We start from the raw sequence: 22,506 nt of genomic DNA, 5'->3' as shown, positions 1-22,506 counted from the left end.
TGCCCCCCCTGCAGCTGCTGCTCCCCTCCTCACCCAGCCTGTACTCCATGCTGGCAGGCTCCATTCCCATTCTAGCCGGGGCACTGAACACGACCCCAGCACAGCCTCCATAGCAGCCGTAGACACTGTGTACCACTGCTACAGGGCTGGGCTGGGCTGGGGCTGTGCTCAGTGTCCTGGGTTGCAGCATGGATGGAGCCTGTTGGCACAAAGCAAAGGTAAAAGGGAGGAAGAGGGGCAGGCAGGGGAGCAGAGGCTACATGGGGAGGGGCAGGTTAGGGAGAATAAAACCTCGTCTTAGACTTGAGCAATTGTTGTAGATCCCTAAAGTGGGAATTAAGTCCTAGGCTCTTTTGTAGATTCACCCCCGGGAAATGACCACCCTGATATACAACATCTAATCCAGTATACCTCTCTCTTTCACTACAGCTGAGACCAGGGGCATAAAAGTAAGGTACTTCAGGTGAAGGAATTCACATTTTGATTGTGTAGTACCATGTGAATATCTTTGCTGTCCACAACCAATAATAATAATAATGAATCTAATTTCAAATACATCCACTATTACACCTTGGAGGAAATATCTTCCTGACCTGGCTAGTAGTTAATTCATGCTCCATAGTACAAGGGTTGATTGCAATCTTTATTCTTTGTGTTGAACTGTAGATGTTATTCATATAAATGTCCATTCCTTTTAACATTGTATTTTTGTTCTGCAAGCATCATCACTAGAACTAGAAGTGGATTGAACAGCAAAATGTATAAAGTGTTTAATGCATATAATAAACTGGCTTTTAATTTGATTTTAATGTATGTTAATTCTTACTTCAAATTGTTTTTGTAAATATGATGTGTTTCCAGAGCGTTCACTGGAGGGAGGCCTTAAATATCTTGAAGTTGGTTGTTTCTCGCTCTGCCAGCCTGGTTTTACCACCCTATCAACACAGTGATCTTTCAAAAATGGAAATGCATCGAGTGTGGACCAGTGCATCCAAGGAACTACCAGGGAAAACTTTGGAGTTTCATTTTGATATTTCAGAGGTGCTGCCTACAATTAATGAACTTATGCTACTTAAAACTGTAACTTTCCTCTGTTGTCTAGTAGACATGTCTTAATTCTATGAGAGTTAAAGAAGTATGAAAGCAGAGAGAATTGCACAAAAAACATCATATGAAAAGCTTTAGTTTAGGTCCAAAATTAAACTTTAATAACCCATTTGGGATGCCTCCATCTGGAATTCCTAGAATTTATTTAATAGTCCATTCGTATCCAACCTAATCATTCCTTGGGTATAGGGAAAAGTAGATATATAATGCATTTTTGTGCCTGTATTACAGTTGACAGCACTAGTACATGACTTAATTTAAGTACAGTTAATTAAAAAGTACAAAAATATCTTCTCTAAGTTTGTTACACAGTAGACGTATCCTTTTACAGCAGATTTGCACCTTGAGCCTACAGACAGTTAAACACCATCTTAATGTTATACAACTGAGTAGTCCCATTGGTTTTAAGGGGCCACTTGCCTGACTGCAGTTGAGCAAGGGTTTGCATGATTGGAGGGTTTTTCTTGCAATAGCTACTGAGAAATAAAGTTTAAAAAAAATGCTACCATAAAAGGACACCAGTATTTTTCTCATGGTTGTTTATGACCTCAGTCCTACAAGGTACTGACCACTCCACCCCTAATCTAGCCAGACATTTCTGTATGTGCTTAAATGTTCTGCTGGAGTGGGGTCAGGATAAACCTGTAAAACAACAGCTGTGAGAAATCCAAAGTTCAAGTAAGTGTACTTAACATTTGTTTTCTTCATTTCTTGTGCTGCAAACTAGCTTGTTTTAAGTTGCTCATGACTGCTCACATATTATAGGGGGGGACAGGCATGAGAAAGATAAGTTAAGAACAAATTTTGGAAGAAATATACATGTAAAGACTTACATAGTGTTTGCAAACAAAGGAGAACAAAAAAATTGGCACAGAAAATTTCCCCCCCTTCAGAGTGAGTCATCAACTGCTAAAACAGGGGTCAGCAAGAATTTTGGGCAGAGTGCCAAAAACACCTGCAACTTTGACTTGTAAGGTATTGGTGTGCCAGGGGCAGACAGTGTGGGGAGCCACAAGGGGCCTGATCCTTGTGGCGGCACAGTCCCGGCCTTGGCCCCTTCCCCACTATCTGCCCCAAGGTCTGTGTGCCAAGCAAAATGCCTGTGTGCACCACGCTCTGGCACTTGTGCCAGGGGTTGCCTACCCCTATGTTAAGGGGTGCCTTTATAAGCTCATTAACATTCTCGTATGGAATGTAATTTAATTCTCTCTCATTTAAGACTCCAATAATTGGGAGACGATATGATGAACTTCAGAGTTCTTCTGGACGAGATGGTAAACCCAGGGCAATGGCTGTCACTCGAAGCGCTTCATCAACCTCATCGGGTTCTAATTCCAATGTCCTTGTTCCTGTGAGCTGGAAAAGGCCTCAGTATTCTCAGGTAGAATTCTCTTCCAGCTCTGGTTATGAAAAAAAATCCCAAAGCCTTGCTCCTGAATACAGGATAATATTGCACTGTTGGCTTTTGTTAACCACCAGCTTGAATAAAATAAAAAGATATATATACAGAATGTATATATTTGTTTCTCTTTTTAACGTATCAAATTTAAAATGAGGAAGGCACCAGCCTTGTGCCTGTGCATTTCATTAAATGTACTCCAGTGAATAGTTCCACTTAGAATAGAATTCACAAGCGTGGCTTTAATTTTTAAGGAGCAAAAAATTGGATGCTGCTTTTTATGCATTTTTAGATCAGCTCTCTGTAGAAGAAAATAATGTCTTTACAATTAAACTGTTCACCAGTGTTTCCTCATTGAGAATTATTAGCCTCTTTAGGTACTCTCTTCAGGAGGATGGATAGATAAGGAAATGATACTACTACTAAACCCTTTTCTTTTCCTTTTAGAAAAGAACAAAGGAAAAGCTGGTACATGTCCTTTCTCTCTGTGGCCAGGAAGTAGGGCTGAGTAAAAACCCTTCAGTAAGTCTTGGCATATTGACTGCTTCTGATTGTCATGGTTTTTTTGTGTGTCATTAATTATAAATGCCAAGGGTGTTATTTCCCAGAATCACTGAGCTGATTTATTGTTCCATGTAACACAATCACCATCAAAGGTAACATTAACTGGCACATAGTAAATTTCTCAGTAGAAAAGACAGCAGTTGAATGAACTATAGTGTGAGTAACCCCTCACTTCCATATGCAATTCCTTGAGAACAGGGTTGCAAAGAATTTGTTGGGACAGTGATGCTATGGCTGTGAAAGTGAGACCCGTTCTATGGATGGAAGATTTGGTTTCCAGAACTCTTAAGCTAACTCTTTCCAACAGCACTAAATTTAATTACAGGGGAAAAATGAGGCTTAGGGCCCTGATTTCTTTATTAGATCATTATTCCAATATTAGTCTTTGAGGGAATGAATATTGTGTCATGTAGTAGAATGTACAAAAGACCATTCCATTTTTTTTTTATTTAGAGAGTCTTTTTTATTTCAAAGGAAAGATTTGTATTTATCATCTTAAAATAATGATTGAAAAATTATAAAAATGTACAAACCTTGAATGCTTTTTGATAAGTAATTAATATTTAAATTTTGCTAGTGTAGATAGATTCTTAGTTTGAGTAAAACTGGTCCCATAAAACAAATAGTTTTTCTCTAAACTGCAGTTACAGTTACTTTCTGGTAAGAAAGGAAAAGCTACTGCTGCACAAATTAGTCTGTTTTTGTTTTGTTTTGGTTTGGTTTTTTGCTACTCTCTCCACAGTCTTAAACATATTTAACTAGAAGTTTTCTGGTAATAGTATTAACTTATCCCCTCAACATTCTCCTCTGCAGTGAGATCTTTGAATATCATTCCCATAAATGTATATAAACATTTAGGCAACATCAATCTGTAGCCATTAGGAGGTAGCAGTTATTTTCTTGGACACGTTCCTGCAGTGTGAAGTTACGTCTTTGTTCAAGTTTAATCTGAAGGCACCTGTCCAACATAAATAATAAAAGAGCGTTCTAAAAATATCAGCTGAAGGAATTAGGTGTGTACTGGAAACAGAGTCTTCTGAATAACCAATTACAGCTTTTACTAAGAAACAACCAGAGGGAACAGTTTCTCAAAAGAGAAATCCTTTGAATTGCAGGTTATTTTTTCTTCGTGTGGTGATTTGGATCTGATTGAGCACCAGACAAGCTTGGTGTCCTCAGAAGACGGAACAAGGGAGCAAGAGAACATGGATGATTCAAACAGTGAACAACAGTTCAGAGTCTTTAGGGACTTCGATTTCCTTGATGTTGAACTGGAAGATGGGGAGGTATGGTATACTCTCTCTGAAATGGCTTTGCTTAAACTTTTCTCTTGGTAAAATATAATTTGACTTTCTTACCACTAAATAATGAACTCTTTAAAACAAAAATAGCTATGACTGTAAACTCAGTCTTGAGTTGGATTATTTATAATTGTCAGATACTGTTATTGCAGTAGCATAACATTTTTAGTGAGTTACCACTCCCTTCCTCTCTGACTCCACTTTAAGATATGCTGCAAAATTATTAATGAAAGGCAAAGCTGAAGCTTTAGCAACAATACAGATCTCAAGTTTCTCTAATTTTAAAGTGGCTAAAGATCACAAATTATTAATATACATACATACATGTGCAGACTTAAATATTAGACCATAAAACTTTTTTTTTTAAATTTAAAAATTTAAAACAAAATTGTTTTAAAATTAGTTCCTTCTTCAATAACCTCCCAAAACTTGAATTCCAATTCTGAGGTTCTGTCTACTCCCACAACAGTTAATGAAATCACCAACACTTAAAGGTAGACAGCTTCTCCTCTCTTTAGGTGTTAATGATTTCATCAGGTCTTGCAGGAGTAAAACAGAACTCTGAGGGCCTGACATCAGGTCTTGGCAGGTGAAGTCTGTCAGTTCATCTTTAATTACAACTGCTGCAAAGGAACTGCAATTAAGTGTGCATCATACAGTTGAGGGATAGAGTTGTTGGGCTGTGGAATTTTTAAAAATCGTTAAACTGTTAAACAAATCTGTATCAATGGTGAATAGTTCTTGACTTGGACAGAAATGGACAAGAAGTTCATATCCAATGTGAGATGTCTCACATTGTTAAAAATCCAGGTACGTGCATTTAAAATGCAAACCTTTGACCAACTTAATAGCTCAGCAGATCTGTCTTGCCACAGTGGAGATGCAGATTGGATATGAATTTGCTCAGACATCACTCTTAGCCTTGAGAAGAAATGTGTGCAGCAGAGCTCACCTGCACCCCCACCACTGGTCATTACTAGGAGCACAGAGGCACTCCAACATTCCCATTACTAGGAGTAGTCAGATGATATATCTGCAACTTTTTCTTTCCAATGATGAGATAAAAGAGAGATTTTATGAGGCCTCTCTCCTTCCCTATTTTCTAAGCTGGTTGTCTTGTCATACTCTCCACATCAAAATGTTGTTGTTCTAATTGGCTGCCTCTACCCAAAGTGGTCCCCCAACTGGAAAAGCAAGGGTTTTGATTTGCAAGGGTTGAGGTATGTGGACAGAGCTGTTTGGGGAAACTTTCACACACCAGATAATTATAACAGCAAGTTGCTTTTGTTTTTAAAATGGTTGCAGTTGTTACAGCATTTACAATATATTCATAATTTATAACCCTATTTTATAACCCTATTTGGATGTTGATTTTGTTGGATCAATTATCAGAATGATACATTAGCACAAGAATCATGCAAACAGGATTACTCCTTATTCACTGGCTGAAAATTAAGGGAATTATTTCTTCCCTTCAGCTACTGAAATCAGATGGTAGTAGAAAGGTTCAGTATTTAGCCAGAGCCAAGATTTAAAAGGTATACAAGACAGCACACCAACTAGCAACCTCTTACTACTATGCAGGAGTAGTAGCATTACTCAAGATTAGAAGGCCCTCAACTAGATTGGTGCCCTTTAGACCTGGCACAGACTCATCCCTATCCCAGAATTTAGGCCCTGATTCTGAAAAGATTTGACAATATGTTTAATTTCAGGACTGAGGCTAAATTAGGCAATATCAAATACAAGAATGGGGGAAATGACTGTAACATAAAATCAGCCAATCATGCTATTTTGAGGTGTGCAAGATACCTAATAGTGGTAGTTCATTGTAATTCAAAAAGTTAATACTGTAAAACAGATTAATTCCTATTACTGAGTTAGGCCTCATCGTAGGGAAGAATTTCAGTGACCTTACCACTGACCATACCAAATATATAACAGTTATGAAGTCAGAATAAATTTCCTAGAGTGATTAGTCCCTCCTTTCTGGGAATAATCTCCACTGCAGATTCATATGTTTTGACTTTCTCAGAATTGAATGGCTGATGATAGAGCTTGCTTGTAATCTTTAAATTTAAGCCTGTATACATAGAATGAAAACTAAAAATGCATTTAACAAAAACCTCAAACACTATATGAAATGCCTCACACCTCAGACCTTGTATGCCAAAATCTAACCCAGACTGAATTAATCCCTGAAAACAGGGATGTAGACTGGTGGGAGAAAACATATTCATTTGAACTATGGCAGCATCACTGAGCAATCTAATGTATGTTCTGTTACTAAACTTTCCACTCTTTTGACATAATGTAAATTTAACATTTTGAAAAAATTCAGCCCTGCTGTGCAAGGTCATTTCTCTATGACTTCATCATACCACTGGCATCAGGTCTGAATTTGATATGTATAAATATGAATAAAACAGTGTTGGGAAGCTCAGAGTAGCACAAACACAAGTAGCTATTTTGGAAACACTTACAATATGAACAGGTCGATACTGAGTGCATCATTCCAAGGGCACAAGATGTGAACGTTTGCTATTTAATAAAGAGGTTAAAACACATGATACAATATTTTTTTAAAATTCAAGGTAGGACAGTAGATTATCTGATGGCATTATTTACTATTGTAGGACAAATGTTTTAAGTCTATGGAATCTTTAATACAGTAATTTTAAATAGACTTTTTTATTTGTTTTTCTATCTATTATATCTGCTATCCAGGAACTTCAGGTAAGATAATGCTATTTGAACTCAGATGTGCTAGTAGATGCTATGCATTATTGCAAATGTTTATATAAAAAAATATCACAGCTTTTTTTTCTCTTTTGAAGAGAGCGAGTTGGGGGGAGGGGAGTGAAAGAATATGAAGTAGAGTGTTTCTTTTGCTGGCCTACTCTAGAAGTACTTTAGACAGCTAGGAAGATTGACTTTTAAATCATTAAATTAGTTTGGATTGAACTTTTATATGAATGTGATTTTTGTATTTTTAAAATAACTTTTTCAAAAAACAAATTGATTCTAGGCAAAATTCACTCACTTTATTTTATGTTTTACAAAATAACTATTTATCTTTCTAAATCATTTTAGTACACAAATAGAACACAGAAACTAAAAAACTAAAAATTAATGTCTCATTGAAAGTATAATAAAATACAACTTCCTTAGCCTGACAAAGGGTTTTTGAACCCGAAAGCTTGCCTAATAATTATTTTCCAACTATTTGGGTTGGTCTAATAAAAGATATAAGATTCACCCAAGGAACCTTGTCTGCCTATATCCTTAGACCAACACAGCTACAACCTACACCCATGTAATAAAATACAACACAGTTGTAGCATTTGTTCAGTGTTAAATAACTGACCATTCTTAATTTCCAAACTGAAGTTCATGTGGTACCTTTGTTCCTGTTAGTATGCTAGTAAAATTGAAATATGCAGCCTCTTTGTTATGTCCTTCAATAGTCCAAATTTTTCCCTAAATGGAAAATAATTTTTCTGGCTTTGTATTTCTATAATACTGCAAAACTGTTCATGCTTAACTACTCACATGACTTGTCCATCAAATTTATTGCAATAAAACAAGTTGTGGTAATAGGTCTGTGCGAAACAGCACCATTTCATTTCGATTTCTGTTTTGCCATTTTGAAGGGACAGAGTTTCATTTCGAGTTTCATTTCGTTTTGAAGCACCATTCCGTTTCGTTTTGTCATAACTGTTTCGCTGTTTTGACATGTTTCGATGTTTCTCCCATAGGCTATAATGGGGAATCACGAAAGTGCCTATAACTTTGTCATTTCTTGCCTGATTCAAATGAAAACATAAAGCTGAGGCAACAAAGCCTGTCAGGTTTCAAGGAGATAGGTGCAGCGGTTTCTGGGAAACTGCACCTCAAAGTCTTGAAAGCAAAACTCGTGTCACTTGTAAGTGTGAAGGCACAGGGGTTGAAAACAGCAGGCATGATAGCACATTATGAGGCCATGATGCCTGCCAGGTTTCAAGAAGATAGGTGCAGAGGTTTCTGGGAAACTGCACCTCAAGCTGTTGACAAGCAAAACTCGTGACGTGACTTTGTGTGTGTGCTAAGGCGCACCCTCACTGGCGCTGGGACCCCAGAGCACTGGGATTGGAAGGGACCTCAGGGAAGGATCACAGTCACTGGCCAGCTACACAGTCAATGTCAGAGCAGTCCTTCCCCCCTCAGTCCCCTCCCTCTCCTTGCTTTCTGTTTCCCTGCAAGCAAGCACAGCTTCAGCTTCGAAACTCGAAAAGTTTCAAAATGTTTCGACTCCCTCGTTTCATTTTGAGGCTATTTTGAAGCCTTTCGTTTCGTTTCGATTTTGTTGTTTTGAACTCGAAACATCATCATAACGAAACAGCTGGCAAAATTTCGCACAGCCTACGAGGTAAGGTGTGCAGTTTTTGCAGGATTGGGGCCTAAATTTGTAACCTTTCAACTTTGTGTAAAAAAACCTGAAACAACACAAGAACCTAGTATAGGATAACAAATAGCAGCAACAACATTGCCTGTCTGTTTCTAGTAAGAGCCACACTGTGCTAGGTGCTGTAGAAACAAACAAACAAAAAATGGCCTCTGTCCCAAAAAGCTACTCACTGAATAAGGTGCCAGTTTGTATTTATTGACAAGATCAGGCCCTCCCAGTTACTTAATGTGTATTTCACCTTTTCTGTCATCCTCCTCTCATGCATCTATAGTTTATTTTCCTTTGTTTTACTTCCTTTAACTCTATCTTCCCCATTTTTGCTTATTACATTTACCATGCATTGCCTTCCATTTTATTTCTCATCCTTTTGCCCCTGTCTTTCTTCCTTGAACAATTTCAAGGAGGATAAGCACCAGGAAAAATTACTGTCATATTTCTGTAGTACCAGCTGCCAAGTAAAACCAGTAGAAGTTTGACTAGCATTTGGCATCATGAGAACAAGTATGAAACCAGTGTATTTTCTGAGAGATAACTGATCTCCACTGATAACTTGTGGAGATGTTCCACTGATGCAGTTGCTTGTGGCTTTCATGTTGGGGGGGAAAAGCAATTAATTAAAATATACAAATAATTGGAAAATCTAAAATAGTTTTTACAATTCCAGGAGACAAACTTCCTTAGTCATTGAATGTGGTTTCTCTTCTTTTCTAATGATGACCTCTGGATCCTAACTCCAAATATGAAAATTATAATATTCTTCTAACACTGTATCTAACTCCAGGATGGCTTCATTGTCGTTTTGCTGTTGACTCCAGAGGATCAACCAAATTTTTCACTTGACATAGCTACTAGAGCTGTGTACATCCTTCCTTCTTTTTATTTTCTTCTGTCTTCACTCCTGAAGGGTTAGTTCACTTTGCTTCGCTGTGAAGAGCTTTTCTGCTCAGCATCGATCTGTTAAATTTCTTTTCATTAAAAAGCATAGATCCAAAATGATGTAATGATTGATTTAAAATAAGTTTGCCACCTGAATTCATTGCTACTTACGCACTTTTTGACCTAATTTAGTAAAGCAGTCCTATAAAACTCAATGGGACTATTTCTTTGCCTAAAGTTAAGCACCTGCTTAACTATCTTGATGAATCAAAGGCCTATTATATAGGGTTTTATTCTGCATGGATGCAGCCTAATTGGTTCCTATAAAATGCTTCATCTGTAATATCTATTTTTTTAGGATTTTGTTTTCTTCTAGAGTGCTGATTTAAAATGAAATGTGTGAACTGTAAAAAAAATAATTCTCTTCTATATTTTTTTCATGTTGATGTGTTATTAAGGGCCTTTTAAGTAAGGGAGAAAAGTATGTAGTCTTGGGGCCTTCCATTGGGTTTACATGGGCGGACAACTGTACTTGTGCAAGGCCCTTGTTGTTTCAGAGGGCCTGCGCACAGGAATTAAGTTATGCTTATGCTTAAGCATTGACAGGAACAGCCCCTAAATTGATCACAGAAGGGAATTAGTGAAATGGTCTATCTGCAAAGCACTGGTAATGCATAAAGTAAAGAATGGAAAATAGTTTTAATTCCTTTCATTTGTAACTACTTTAAGATTGCAAGTTTTCCCAGTTCTGCAAATAATTGTGGATAATGCTTAAAATTAACTCATGTTTATATAATTGTGTATAGGATCAGAACCTAAAGTAAGTACAGGATGTTCAGACAGAAACTGGATTTCCAAGCTGCCTGTGTCCTTTTAAAAAGTGGAATCTAATTCCAAACTAGTCCTTTTACTGTTGGGGAAAAACAATCAATCTTAGACCTAAAATAAAAGTAAAAAAGCTGTGCTGCTTTAGCTATTGCATTATGCATGCTGTCTTAAGAGCTGCATTCAGATATACTTTAACTCTGCTTTTCATTATTGTGTTTATGTATGTAATACAGAGACTCTAAAATCTTTAACATATGGTTTGCTATGGAAATATTACTATAAAGATGCAACAAATTTTTGTTCCTAGTTTTAAAATAACATGGGAAAAATCTTTTCAAGTTGCTTTTATTTTTTTTTAATCTAGCCTACCACTGTTTCATTGATACTGAGATTTACATAGATATGCTTATGAAAATACAAAAGTAAATTTTTAAACAAGTTAAAGCATGAAAAAAATACTTAATATTCAAATAATGAATACCCATTTAACTTTCATTTCCATGCTTATGCTCTTACTTCCAGATGGGAATCTAAAAAAATTTCAAAAGTTCCAGCATACTTTGTTGCTTAAAATTGCATTCATATTGGAATTGTACTATATAGCCTGTCAAAACAATTTTTCTGTTAAATTAGAACAAGTTATAAAATTACTTTCAAAACCACTAATATGATGACAAGGAAAGCAAACTAACCTGTGTATGGTTTCAGGGTGAGAGTATGGACAACTTCAACTGGGGAGTGCGCAGACGTTCTCTAGATAGTCTGGACAAGTGTGATATGCAGCTTCTGGAGGAAAGCCAGCTCTCAGGAAGTACACCCAGTCTAAATAAAATGAACCATGAGGACTCTGATGAGTCATCAGAGGAGGAGGACCTAACAACAAGCCAAATCTTGGAACACTCAGATCTTGTAAGTTGTTCAATTATAAATTAAAAATAGCACTTTTTAATAAACTGACTTTTTACATTTATCTTGCCTACATGGAAGCTGGTCAGCTGGAACTGCAGAACAAGTTTCATGTTTCTGAATGCCTCCTTGCTGTTTGCTTTGCCTTTAGTTGCAAATGTAAAAAAAAGTTTGATTTAAGTTCTAAACACAGGAAGCATCAAATCTGATAAGTAGCACTTTTTCAGTGAGCTATTGTATCCCAGATTTGTGTAAGTGGCTGATGTGAAATTCTTTGGGTATGCAACATTTAGAAAATGTAGCAAGGTTCCATTTTTGTGAACAGCATTAGATTTTTAAGTTTCATTGTTGGGATGCTTAAAACAATTTAAAAGAAAGCATTTAAAATATTATAAGATGAATAAGTACACAAGATACTAAACAGTAGTACAAAGATGGCATTAACCCAGTGTTCATATCTCATGTATAGAAAAAAGCCGTGTGGCTGAGTTGCTTCACACTTAATTTTTTTGTGTTTTTTTAACAGATCATAACTCTTTCTCCCTCTGAGGATACAAATCACATAGACTCACTGTCTACATCATGTGATACGACCTCAGCAGACCCTCCTCATTTTAACATGCGAACATCTAACTTTGAAGTCTCTTTGCCTGATATGAACAATCTCCAAGTGTCTGAAGTCTCTAAGGTGAAGGGGGTTTTGGTAATTTTTTTATTACAGTTCCTCTTACATTAACTTTTTGCTGTTGTTTTTAAAATTCCATGAGGGAGTTTCATTGCCTGGACAATTAGATTACCTCTGTCTCCCTTTGTTTGTTGTGGGTTTCTAACATATGTATTCACCAATTCCTGTGTGACTGATACACTTGTTTTTTAACATTGGTCTCTTTCTAGTAAATTGATTTGATTTTAGTGGGGGAGGATTTTAAATCAAGTATTTTACATACAGCAAGAATGCCTCTGACTAATGGCAAGATAAATGTATGAGTCTGAAGTTGCAGTGCTTAAAGAATACTTCTCATGTTCTTCATATTGATTTTAAAGGGTAATACGCTAACTAGGGTGTGGGTGTATGCATGTACTCTGAAACTTTTTTGAATGTGGGAAACTTTTGTGCAGTTGCATTCATTGGACTTCGTTCTTGCTTTTTAGCATACTGCCTGAATATTAAATGCCCGATTGTAGTATTAAGCTCCATTTGGACAAAAAGGGGTAAAAACCAATTCTATGTAGCTCTCTAAAGCCAACCACACCAGAGACGAGAGTTTGGTTCTATATACTTTTTTAGCCAATCTTTCATTATCAGTGTTTCTGGCAGGGGTTATTTTTTTCTTTTAGGCTCTTCTTCCATTAATGACTTTCTATCTGAGTTCTTCCTCCCTCCCTCTCTTTCTCACACATTCATAAACACATGCACACATGCTAGAAAAGAAAAGGGAGAAAAATAAGTAATACATATAGTCTCCATTAATTTTAATATTTTTGTTGTAGTATTATGACTCAATTGAGTTACCAGCCAGGCATTCCTTGTTGTGGCTGAGTTGTGAATACTCTACAAAACAGGGACATAAGTGAGGCAAGAGAAGTAAATAAATGGAGTTGACTTGTGCTGACATTGGTCTTATTCCAACTAGATATAGTCAAAGAGCTTCTTTTATAGGATATGACTACAGACTGCCTGATGCCAGTGTTACTGTATGTTTTTAGAATCCTTTTAATAGTTATTGATGTATAAATTAACAGTATTTGACCACTGTTCATAAATGTCACTTGCTTCATATTGGTGTGATTATGGGTTTTTTTAAACTAGCACTATGAAAATCCATGTAATTCATCAGTCCTCATGTTTGAAACAAGGTTGAAGGCATGCATATTGTTAAAAAAAAAAAGAGGAGGGGGGGGAGGAAAAAAACACAGGAAAACTGTTTGCTAAGCTAATGCTCAGAATAGACTAGTCCTGAAACAGGTATAACATTTATGAAGCACATAACCAAACTGAAGGAAACTTGGAAACATTAGCAAGATAATAGTAGCATTTGACAAACTTTATTTGAAAAGCTTTCTTGATGCTTCTGTAACAAGTTTCTTGCTACCAGTGTACAGCATAGTTTCAAAACAATCTAGGGTCAACATATAAACAGAGCTAAAATGCCTATTCATGTGGGAAGAGAGTTGGTTTGATATTTAACTGCATACAAACAAAATAATTCTTCTAATGTTTAGTTGAGAGATGTTTAACTGCAAGTGTCAGACTAACCTAGTAAATACAAAGCTCCTCTTTCCCATTTCCTCTGTCTGTATTTTTCTCAGGAGTTCTGAAAGATCAGCAACACAGAGGAGTTGTTACTTTTTGGTACTCTGTGGGTGTATCTACACATGCGCTTTACTGCAAAGTTGAACAGTTAGCTCTGCCATAAAGTATCACTGTCTACATGTGAGCCAATATTAATTACTCTTACAGCAGAGTAATTAAGCGCAACGAAACGCATGTGTAGATGGTGGCAGGGGCTGGCTGGAGCATGAGAGTGCACTGCTAAGTGCAGGGACTGCCTGCCGCATAGCTCCACACTTTAGCACTCTTATGCCCCAGCCAGCCACTCTGCTGCCTGATGCCACCACCTGGAGCCCAGGGCTGAACCCCTGAACATACTGCTAGGGCTACTCTGCCCTGGCTTACACTGCTGTTATCCCAGGGCGCGTGTGTAGACACTGCACCCAGGAGCAGCTGACTCTGGCGCAAGCTGCACCAGTTTATCACATCACATTAATTGCACATGTTCATGCACCCTATAAGAAGTAGACTAGGCATTTCACAAGCAAGTAAAGATGCGTAATCTTCCAGTCTCAGTTGTCATTTGTTGCATTGTTCTGAGCAACAAACAGTGGGATTACTAACAAGAATGGAAGCTTTTTCTGAGTCCATGGTTCCCTTTAAAGATTCTTAATAACCCTGAAAGAGCCAAAAAGTAGTTTGTGAGGTACAAAAGGTAAGCTAGTATTAAAGAAACAACAAGATGGCACCGTTTTGGAAAAAAATGAAATGCCTTTCTCTTTCTTATTAAGAGCAATGATTTGAACAGTTAGTACAACACTAAGAAATTAGAAGGCCATAATGGGAGAAGCTAAACAGTTCAGAAATGCAAATCTCTGTAACATGTATTTCCAAAGCTCCTATCGTTAATATTTAAGCCCTTCAGATTTTGAAAGCTTATCTAAACTTAACTCTTTACAGCCCATTGCCTCTTTACACCTCTCCTTTCTTTTGTCTCTTGTTGCTTCGTTGCTTCTTTTTTCCCTTGTCCATTCTCCCAACCCAGATTGAACCCACTCCTTTCCAGCAAGCATGCTGATATTTTCACAATCAAATTAATGGTCCATCTAGTCTAATACCCTCTATATCTGAAAGTGGCAAAGGCTAGTTACTTCATCAGAAGAAAGCATAAAATGCATAAACTGTGCAATACTTAGGCGCAACATCTCATTTTCTTTTGGTTGTTCATTTCTACTTTAAAAAAAAAAATTGATTCTTGAGCTGATTTCTTTTGGCCTGGGCCCAAAACCTTGCCCGTTCCTTTTTGTTTATAAAAAACAAACAACCAAGCCCACCGTAGCTGGGCCCTAATGGCACTTTCTCCTGTCCTTTCTGATAGGAATGCTGAGAAAAAGCAGAATTTGTCATCCTGAATTTACAATAAGAATTGAGCGAGTCTGTTGTGAAGAGATAGCTACTGTCTTCAAATCCCATGTAATGTGTTTCTCCAAATCAGTTGTATAATGCATTATGGGACCACCCCTAACCAGAAGGAAATCTGGTTAGGTAGGCATAGTATCTTTAGTATAAGCAAGTACTAAATAAATGCACAGTGACCGGAGTTACTGAGCAGTAGTGATGGCGAATGCCTTTCAGTTATGCTACTGCACAGTAGCCTAAACTAGTGCACAGTAGCGTCTTAGCAGTTTTTGCCATGTGATGCTATTGCACAGTAGTATCTGGCTGCTGCACAGTCAGCATCTTGTGTAGACAAGCCCAGTGTGATGTTAAGATGCCCAACAGATGCTGATTTGTAAATACCCCAGTGTGGATGCAGAAGAGCAGGGGAAGTAAAGAGGACTGTAGCTGAACTGATTTTGTTCAGACTAAAGTTAGACTGGGATGGGAAGGAAGTATCAGGAGAATGCAAGGGGCTTGGATCTGGAATGGGCTCACTGAGAGAGATGACTATATTCTAAGCATAAAAGGTTCAAAGGACAAAAAAAGGCTTTTGTCTTTCAAAATGGTGGAAGTGTAATCCCTATATTAATTTTTTTAAGTACTTTGGAATCCCTTTGAATGAAAAACACGTACTGATTAATATTCTTCATTACCAAAACAGGCATATGGTCTTTCAGGCAGGGTTTGTTCTTGATATATATTCTGCAAAGTTTCTAGCACTCTCTTGGGCACTGAAAAAGATAAACGGCGATAATCGTTAGACAATAACAGGAACTCTGTTCCTTTTCTGATAAAATGTTTTCCTATTGCCCTGCCAAATATGTTGAAATCTGGTAGAAATAACTTGATAGGAACAAGCAAGTTTCTTTAAAATATCTCAATAAAGAGAATGGATTGTACAAATGTACACAGTATTTCTGAACAAGAATATCTTAATTTTAGTCATTGATGATACCTATTGTCACTTTATAGTTTCACTACTTAACAAATGTTAAATATCTTTTTATATATAAACTTTCCTGCTTATTAGCTGAAATCCCTTCTAAATGCACTGTTACATCTGAGACATGATTGCTGTTTAAATTCTCTCTCAGGCTGAAGCTACACATGAAGAGGAGGATACTACTGTACATGAAGATGACCTTTCTGGCTCTACAAATGAACTCCCAGTGGCATTTGAATGCAGTGATAGCCTTAGCCTGGATATGATAGAAACTGAAGAAAAAGGCGACAGACTAGAGCAATTTGCTCTTGCCAGGTGCTTGCATATTGTTGGAGTACATGAAGATCCTCTACTGCACAGATCAAAGATATAGACAAGGATTGCATTTTTTTAATATGCCTTCATAAAGTATATAACCCTACTAGCTATTTTGGCCAGAGCTGTATTAAAGTTCCCTTGAGTTCATGACTGTTGAAAAAAAACTTCATAACATATTTCTTCTCAACTATATTTACTAAAACTCTAAAAACTGGAGCAAAGCATCCTTTATAGCAGAAATTGAATGAGATTTATAAGAGGTGTGCAAAGCAGGCCATATTTGATTCGGATTCAGCCTGAATCAGGGACAGTGATTCGATTCGTTGATTTGGATCGCTGTCCCTGATTCGATTCGGCTGAATCTGAAGATTTGATGCTGATTCGGAGAATCAGCGATTTGGACATAGACACAACTTAAAAAGTTTTTTCTACATACCTTGAGGTAGCAGGCACGGCTTGTGAACGCATGGAGCATTCCACAAGAGTGCGGGGGTAGGCCTCCACGTGTTCAGTGGTGAACCCAGAAATGGACCGGAGGTACTTTCGGTCCACTTCCTGCTTTGCCGAGGAGCATGCTGCAGGGCCCCCCTGCACCTCCCCGGCTCAGTGATCAGCCACAGGGGTCCTCAGATACCTCCCCCAAACCCAGGAGGCACCACCAGTCACCAAGCCAGGAGAGGTGTGGGGGGACCCCGCAGCACGCTTCCTGGAAGACCCGGAAGTGGACCAGAAATGCTTCTGGTCCATTTCTGGGTTTGCTGCCAAGCGTGCTGGGGAGCCCCCTGCACTCCTGTGGGACGCTGCATGCACCCCAGCATCGCAGCACTCAAGGAGCCCCTGCTACCTAGATGTATGTAGAAAAAACATTTAAAGTGGTCTCTATGTCTGAATTTCTGAATCTTTCTGAATTGATTTGGAGGGTTCCGATTCAATTCGGAGAGATTAAAGGGTCCTCTGATTCAATTTGGATTCAGAGATTCAGCCACCGAATTGGGCCAAATCTCTGCCAAATCGAATCAGAGACTGAAGCTTCGCATAGCTCTAAGATTTATATATAATCTGTACAGTTCCAGTCACTGCATATTTCATTAAAAGCTGTGTTAAGCAAGCTTTATAAAAGGACAATTATAATTAAAGGCTAGGGACAGAAATTACACATAAAGCAGTATAAGTGATTGGAGACTGGTTCACATCTCTAACACAACAGAAGTTCAGTGCACATAAACCACTTTCCAAATAGCCAAAGCCAGTTTAAGATAAACCTGGATGGATGTAGTATAAACTTACCTGATTTAGGTTAAATTGGTTTATTGAACTTCCGTTCTAGATCCCCTCCAGACTCAAATTAACTCATAGTCCCCCAGCATCCCAGGATGCTTTGCACCTGCCCTGCAAGCCACCCCTTGTAGGATGGGCAGGCTAGCCATGGCCCAAGCTTTCTGATCCAGCAGACCAGGGAGGCATGCTCTAACACTTCCCAGCTTCTGGCCTGGGCCACTGCAAGCATATGGCTGCATTTCTGGAATCAAAAGTGAAGTGTGTTCACTTGCTGATTGGTTCTATCTACACAGCTTAGACTGACCTGCAAAGATTGAACTGATTCAGCCTCAGGCTCTTTGACTGTACTTAGCCAAAGTGTGCATGGTAAACTACTCAAAGCTGAATCAGCAATATAGCCTCAGCACTGATTTCTTGTGTGTCATGGGTAGGGGTCATGTCATATCTCTCTCTTCTTGGTACTCCCCTAAACGTGTGGATGCTCTGTGAAGGGTTGCCTCATTGCACACACTGGAAAATTTAAGGGCTTGGTATCACACTGCAGCCATCTAGAGCTGCGCACTTCTGACTGGATTGTGGCTGACTCTTGTGGAAATGCTAGGAAGCAGAAGGTCACACAGGAAGTCTGCGTTTCTCTTTGCTTGCCCTGCATGTTGGGAAGCACAGGGATGTATCCCTCCATGTACACACATCACTCCAAAGGGGGAATACCCAGGAGCAAGTATTTTAGCACTCCATAGAAGAAGCAGCCATCAGCACATTACCCTGTTGTACCATAGCATTCCAGGAAGAATTCTTTCTTGTAAGATTTTTTCTGAAAATTCCCCTGGGAAAATGGATGTCTACTATGTACCCACCATAGTTGGAAAACCAATTTTAAACTTACTACACTTTTTTATAGGCTGTACTAAGTTATATCTACACCAGTTTGATCAGAATACTCACAATATACATTTCCTCCATGAGGCTGTCTGTCTGTGATCCAAAGGAAGAAATCTGGAATTTAAGCTATTCAAAGAATGCTGAGGGTGGAAACAGATTTCATAATGGGAAATATGTATGTGTGTTTTATTCTATTGTTACTCAAAAATAGCTGTGCTGTATTTGCTCAGATTTCTAAAATGTTAGTTTTTTTTGTCAGAGACCAAGCATGGAAAGTTCAGTAAGCGATAGTTTCAGAAAGTTCTAAGCAGTTGAAAACAGGGAGTAGAATGGAAATAGACTTACATGCTTTATTTTCTCTTCTACAGTTTTGGTGAAGGTGACAGAAATGCCTCCCCTCCTCCCTCACCATTCTTTTCTGCCATCCTTGCTGCATTTCAACCAGCTGCATGTGATGATGCAGAAGAAGCCTGGCGTAGTCATATCAACCAGCTCATGTGTGATTCTGATGGGTCCTGTGCAGTTTATACCTTTCATGTGTTCTCCTCCCTGTTTAAGGTAAGACAACATAACTTAAAACCAGTGAGTTTAGATAAATGTGTTGACTCCCCGGCACATTATTTAGTCATGGTAGTGGTAGTAGTAATGGATTATTGTTTATGATTGTACTTGTACTCTTACGTATTGGAAAATTGCCTGGCCACAGAATTGGCCACAGAATACACATTGTTGCATACATGTTCCTTGGACAGTTTTTCTTTTTAAAAATTACCTTACTTTAAAATATACTTATGAAGTTAACATTTATGAGATATGAACCAAGTATTAAGGGATAATGATTCTTCAATTCTGCAAATATCCTGAAACCAAAACTATAGGATGGTAACATGAACAATTTACAAGTGCCTGAATATACCTTCTTACCCTTCAGTTTATGAGACAGCTTGACCTGCTTTCATTGAGTAGTAAACTCCCTCATGTTTCTTGTGGAATAACGCACATGGGCAGTTGCCATAGATTTAGTTGACATGACATAAATTCGCAAGCTGGCTTACCTTGTGTTAAACTTGCTCATAGTCCCATACTTTGAGAGATGCAAAATGTCACATTCATATCAAATAGTGTTTAACTTCGAAAACTAAAGAAAACTGATCAAATGTCACCACGGTTACATGTTCTGTAGCTGATCACTTTTGCAGCTCTGTGCTCATTTCAAACTGCCTCATATACTGCCCCGCCAGTGCCAGAGCTCTGCTGACCCTTACTGAGTTCCTATATGCTTCAGCTCCCTTCTCTCTTTTATATTGGCAGCACAAAGCTCTGCATTATACCAAACATAAACACGCAAGCAAGGTGGGGGTGGAGGGGATGGGGGCGGAGGGCTATTACTGCAGCTCCCCTATGGATAATTTTCGTGACTAATTAATTTTTTAAAACTTTGCTTGTTTTTTTTTAATTTTTATAAGGTGGCAGAAGAATCTCCAGAATACAGGCTCCTTCATGTAGAATTTAGTTCCATTTGGCCATAGAGGACAAAGAACCTTGAATTTTCACATTTCAATATCATGACATGTCTGGCGACATGACCATCCCCTTATTATCTAGGGACTTTGACATGTGTTTTGTAGTAGATCCTTAAAAGAAATACTCATGCTTGGCTTCCTCTAGGCTCTGTCTCTGTTTCTTTGCTGCTACATACACTACATTGTGCTTTGAACACACTTATAGGTTCACTTTTCAAGCTTGGCCTTTCTAGTTCTTGTTTAAGCATTTGCTGGAAAATAGTAATTTTAGGCACTTCAGCATTAATTTGTGTACCCAACTAGAGTGCCCATGTTTGAAATTCAGTCCTGTGCTTTTTCATATTGCATATTTTAGCCTCCTCTTACCAAGTATGCCAGATGTAGAAGGTGATAGGGTAAATGTTTGACATAAAGGTGCTAAAAAAGATTGACAGTATGCTAACATGAAAACTAAAATATTAATAAGGTTATGTTAACTGTGACCCTTAAAATTACAGTTAAGAGAACTGTTTGTCTCTAATTGCAGGCTTTGTTACAATGATACAATGATTAGTAGTTTACATGCTTTCTTCTGTATAATACTCAATGCCAAATATACAGCATAGTTCCCAAATACAATGTTTAATTATTATAACAAAGTTTGGCTAACAGTATTTAACATGCAAGGTGATGTGTAATTTCAAAATGGCATTTCCAAGTTAGAGATTACAAGAGCAATAGTATGTTTAACCTCTCAATGTCAAAGCACAGGGACGTGTTCTTCCCCAGGTCTTTTTTTCTTAAGTTCCTAACTTGTCTGCATTTGCAGTGTTTTTGCACGATAAAACTCTGCCACGCATCTGCTCACTTAAAAAGTCTTTTGACTCAGGCCAACAGGAAGTTTCATAAACAAGTCCAAACTGTGCAGGGCTTGCAGTCTGAAGAACTGCCAAAATATTTGTGTATGAAACAAAATTGCTGTTTAAAGCAGCCTCTTAACCTAATATTTTATTTAGTGAAAGGACTTTATTTCCAGTAGCATCTGGAATCAGAGCTACCACTAGTTGTTTGACTGTAGTGTTTGCCCACAGCATAAACTCATTATTTAAGATTCCTAGGGTTGTTGGTTGTAGCTATGTTGGTTAAGGACGTAGGCAGACAAGGTTCTTTGGATAGATGTGATATCTTTTATTTAACCAACTTAATAGTTGGAAAAAATGTTCTTTGCAAGCTTTTGGGCACAAACACCCTTCTTCAGGCAGAGAGAGAGTCTGCTGGTAAAATGTGTGTTCTCCTGGAAATTTTAATTTTTCACAATTGTAAAGTATTCCCTCAGTAGGGTGATGGAATCTCATTGGTTTCAAGGTAATCTTTGCTAAATTCCTGCTCTAAGATGGATCTTAGTATTTAGGTTCATTCAGATCAAAGGCTATAATGGATTTTAAGGCTGACAAATGGGTTTTATAATTGAGCTCCTTAATGTTTAATATGTTTGGTGTTTACAGTCATGTTTCTTTCTAGTTGAGGGAGGAGAATATCAGATCAAAAAAGGAAAACATTCTGAGAACACTTTTTTCCTATTTTTATATTAATACAAAATGGGCACAGATTTTATTGGCAAGTACTTTTTCATATATAATTAGTAAACTCAGTACTGGCTAACAACACTATTTTCTGTAGTTCTTTTCTACTAATTATTATTAATTAGTCATTGGCTTGAGCCCCAGAGTGTGAGAGATTATAGGTCTCTTTTTCAGTTGCTTATTCTGGCTGGTGTAACTTTGAGTATTCTCATTATCCGTAAAATGTCTCACCCTTTTGGCTTCGGTGATGTACTGATGATATCTGTCAGTATAATTTTGATCATTATATCTGCATGATTGTATTAATTCATTAAAGGTTCAGGTATCAGTTAACTGGAAATCAAATAAGTAACAGCAGTAGCATGTTCCTTGAAGACTAGGACAAAGGGCTCTTCTGGGTTCAATGACTGCTAAGATATCAAACATTGTTGTAGGCAATAGTTTCCAAATGCAATTTGATACTATTGGAACTTTCCCAAGCAGCAGAGATGCTCTAGCAATGAGGGGGGGAAATTGCTTTCATAATTTTTCAGGCTGCTGTTTGGTATTGGAACATTCTTTACAAATAGCCACTTGACATTGGATACTACAATACCCAAATGGGCAGAAAATCACGTGTTGATCAACACTGATGACAAGCAAGGTCAAGAAAAAGCTACAAGAAAAAGAATGATAAAAATGATATTTCAGCAACAAATTGCAATTTCATTGCTAGATATGAATTCTAGGGATAGTTTTATAGCCATCCAGCTAGAGAAACTTCTAAGTACTGTGTCCAATGTAATAATTATTGCCTCTCATCCTTCAGCAAACATTCTCTTCGCCCTCATTTGTTGCATGAAGAAGGAATACGTGCAATT

The 22,506-nt window shown here is 37.8% G+C and overlaps 1 protein-coding gene across 7 annotated transcripts in view; it reads left to right on the top strand.

Annotated features, from left to right (window-relative positions):
* Window positions 1-22,506, top strand: part of LOC102383623 (protein furry homolog) — a 214,234-nt gene that overhangs the window by 162,917 nt on the left and 28,811 nt on the right. For 4 of the 7 annotated variants that reach the window (XR_003094661.1, XR_003094660.1, XM_025207102.1 and 1 more), the window contains exons 45-53: window positions 862-1,041; window positions 2,327-2,488; window positions 2,954-3,028; window positions 4,186-4,356; window positions 7,099-7,107; window positions 11,231-11,431; window positions 11,955-12,131; window positions 16,235-16,398; window positions 18,930-19,119. Coding sequence is in view for 5 of the 7 variants with exons in the window: in XM_025207102.1 (XP_025062887.1) it covers window positions 862-1,041; window positions 2,327-2,488; window positions 2,954-3,028; window positions 4,186-4,356; window positions 7,099-7,107; window positions 11,231-11,431; window positions 11,955-12,131; window positions 16,235-16,398; window positions 18,930-19,119 (1,329 nt within the window). In the remaining 2 variants the exon portion in view is untranslated. The remainder of the gene's footprint in view (window positions 1-861; window positions 1,042-2,326; window positions 2,489-2,953; window positions 3,029-4,185; window positions 4,357-7,098; window positions 7,108-11,230; window positions 11,432-11,954; window positions 12,132-16,234; window positions 16,399-18,929; window positions 19,120-22,506) is intronic. The other 3 variants (XM_025207101.1, XM_025207103.1, XM_025207100.1) reach the window with 3 other exon arrangements.

Source organism: Alligator sinensis, unplaced genomic scaffold, assembly GCF_000455745.1.
Source record: "Alligator sinensis unplaced genomic scaffold, ASM45574v1 scaffold406_1, whole genome shotgun sequence".
In the NCBI taxonomy this organism is placed as follows: domain Eukaryota; kingdom Metazoa; phylum Chordata; order Crocodylia; family Alligatoridae; genus Alligator; species Alligator sinensis.
This window is presented reverse-complemented; position numbering and strand designations above follow the sequence as displayed.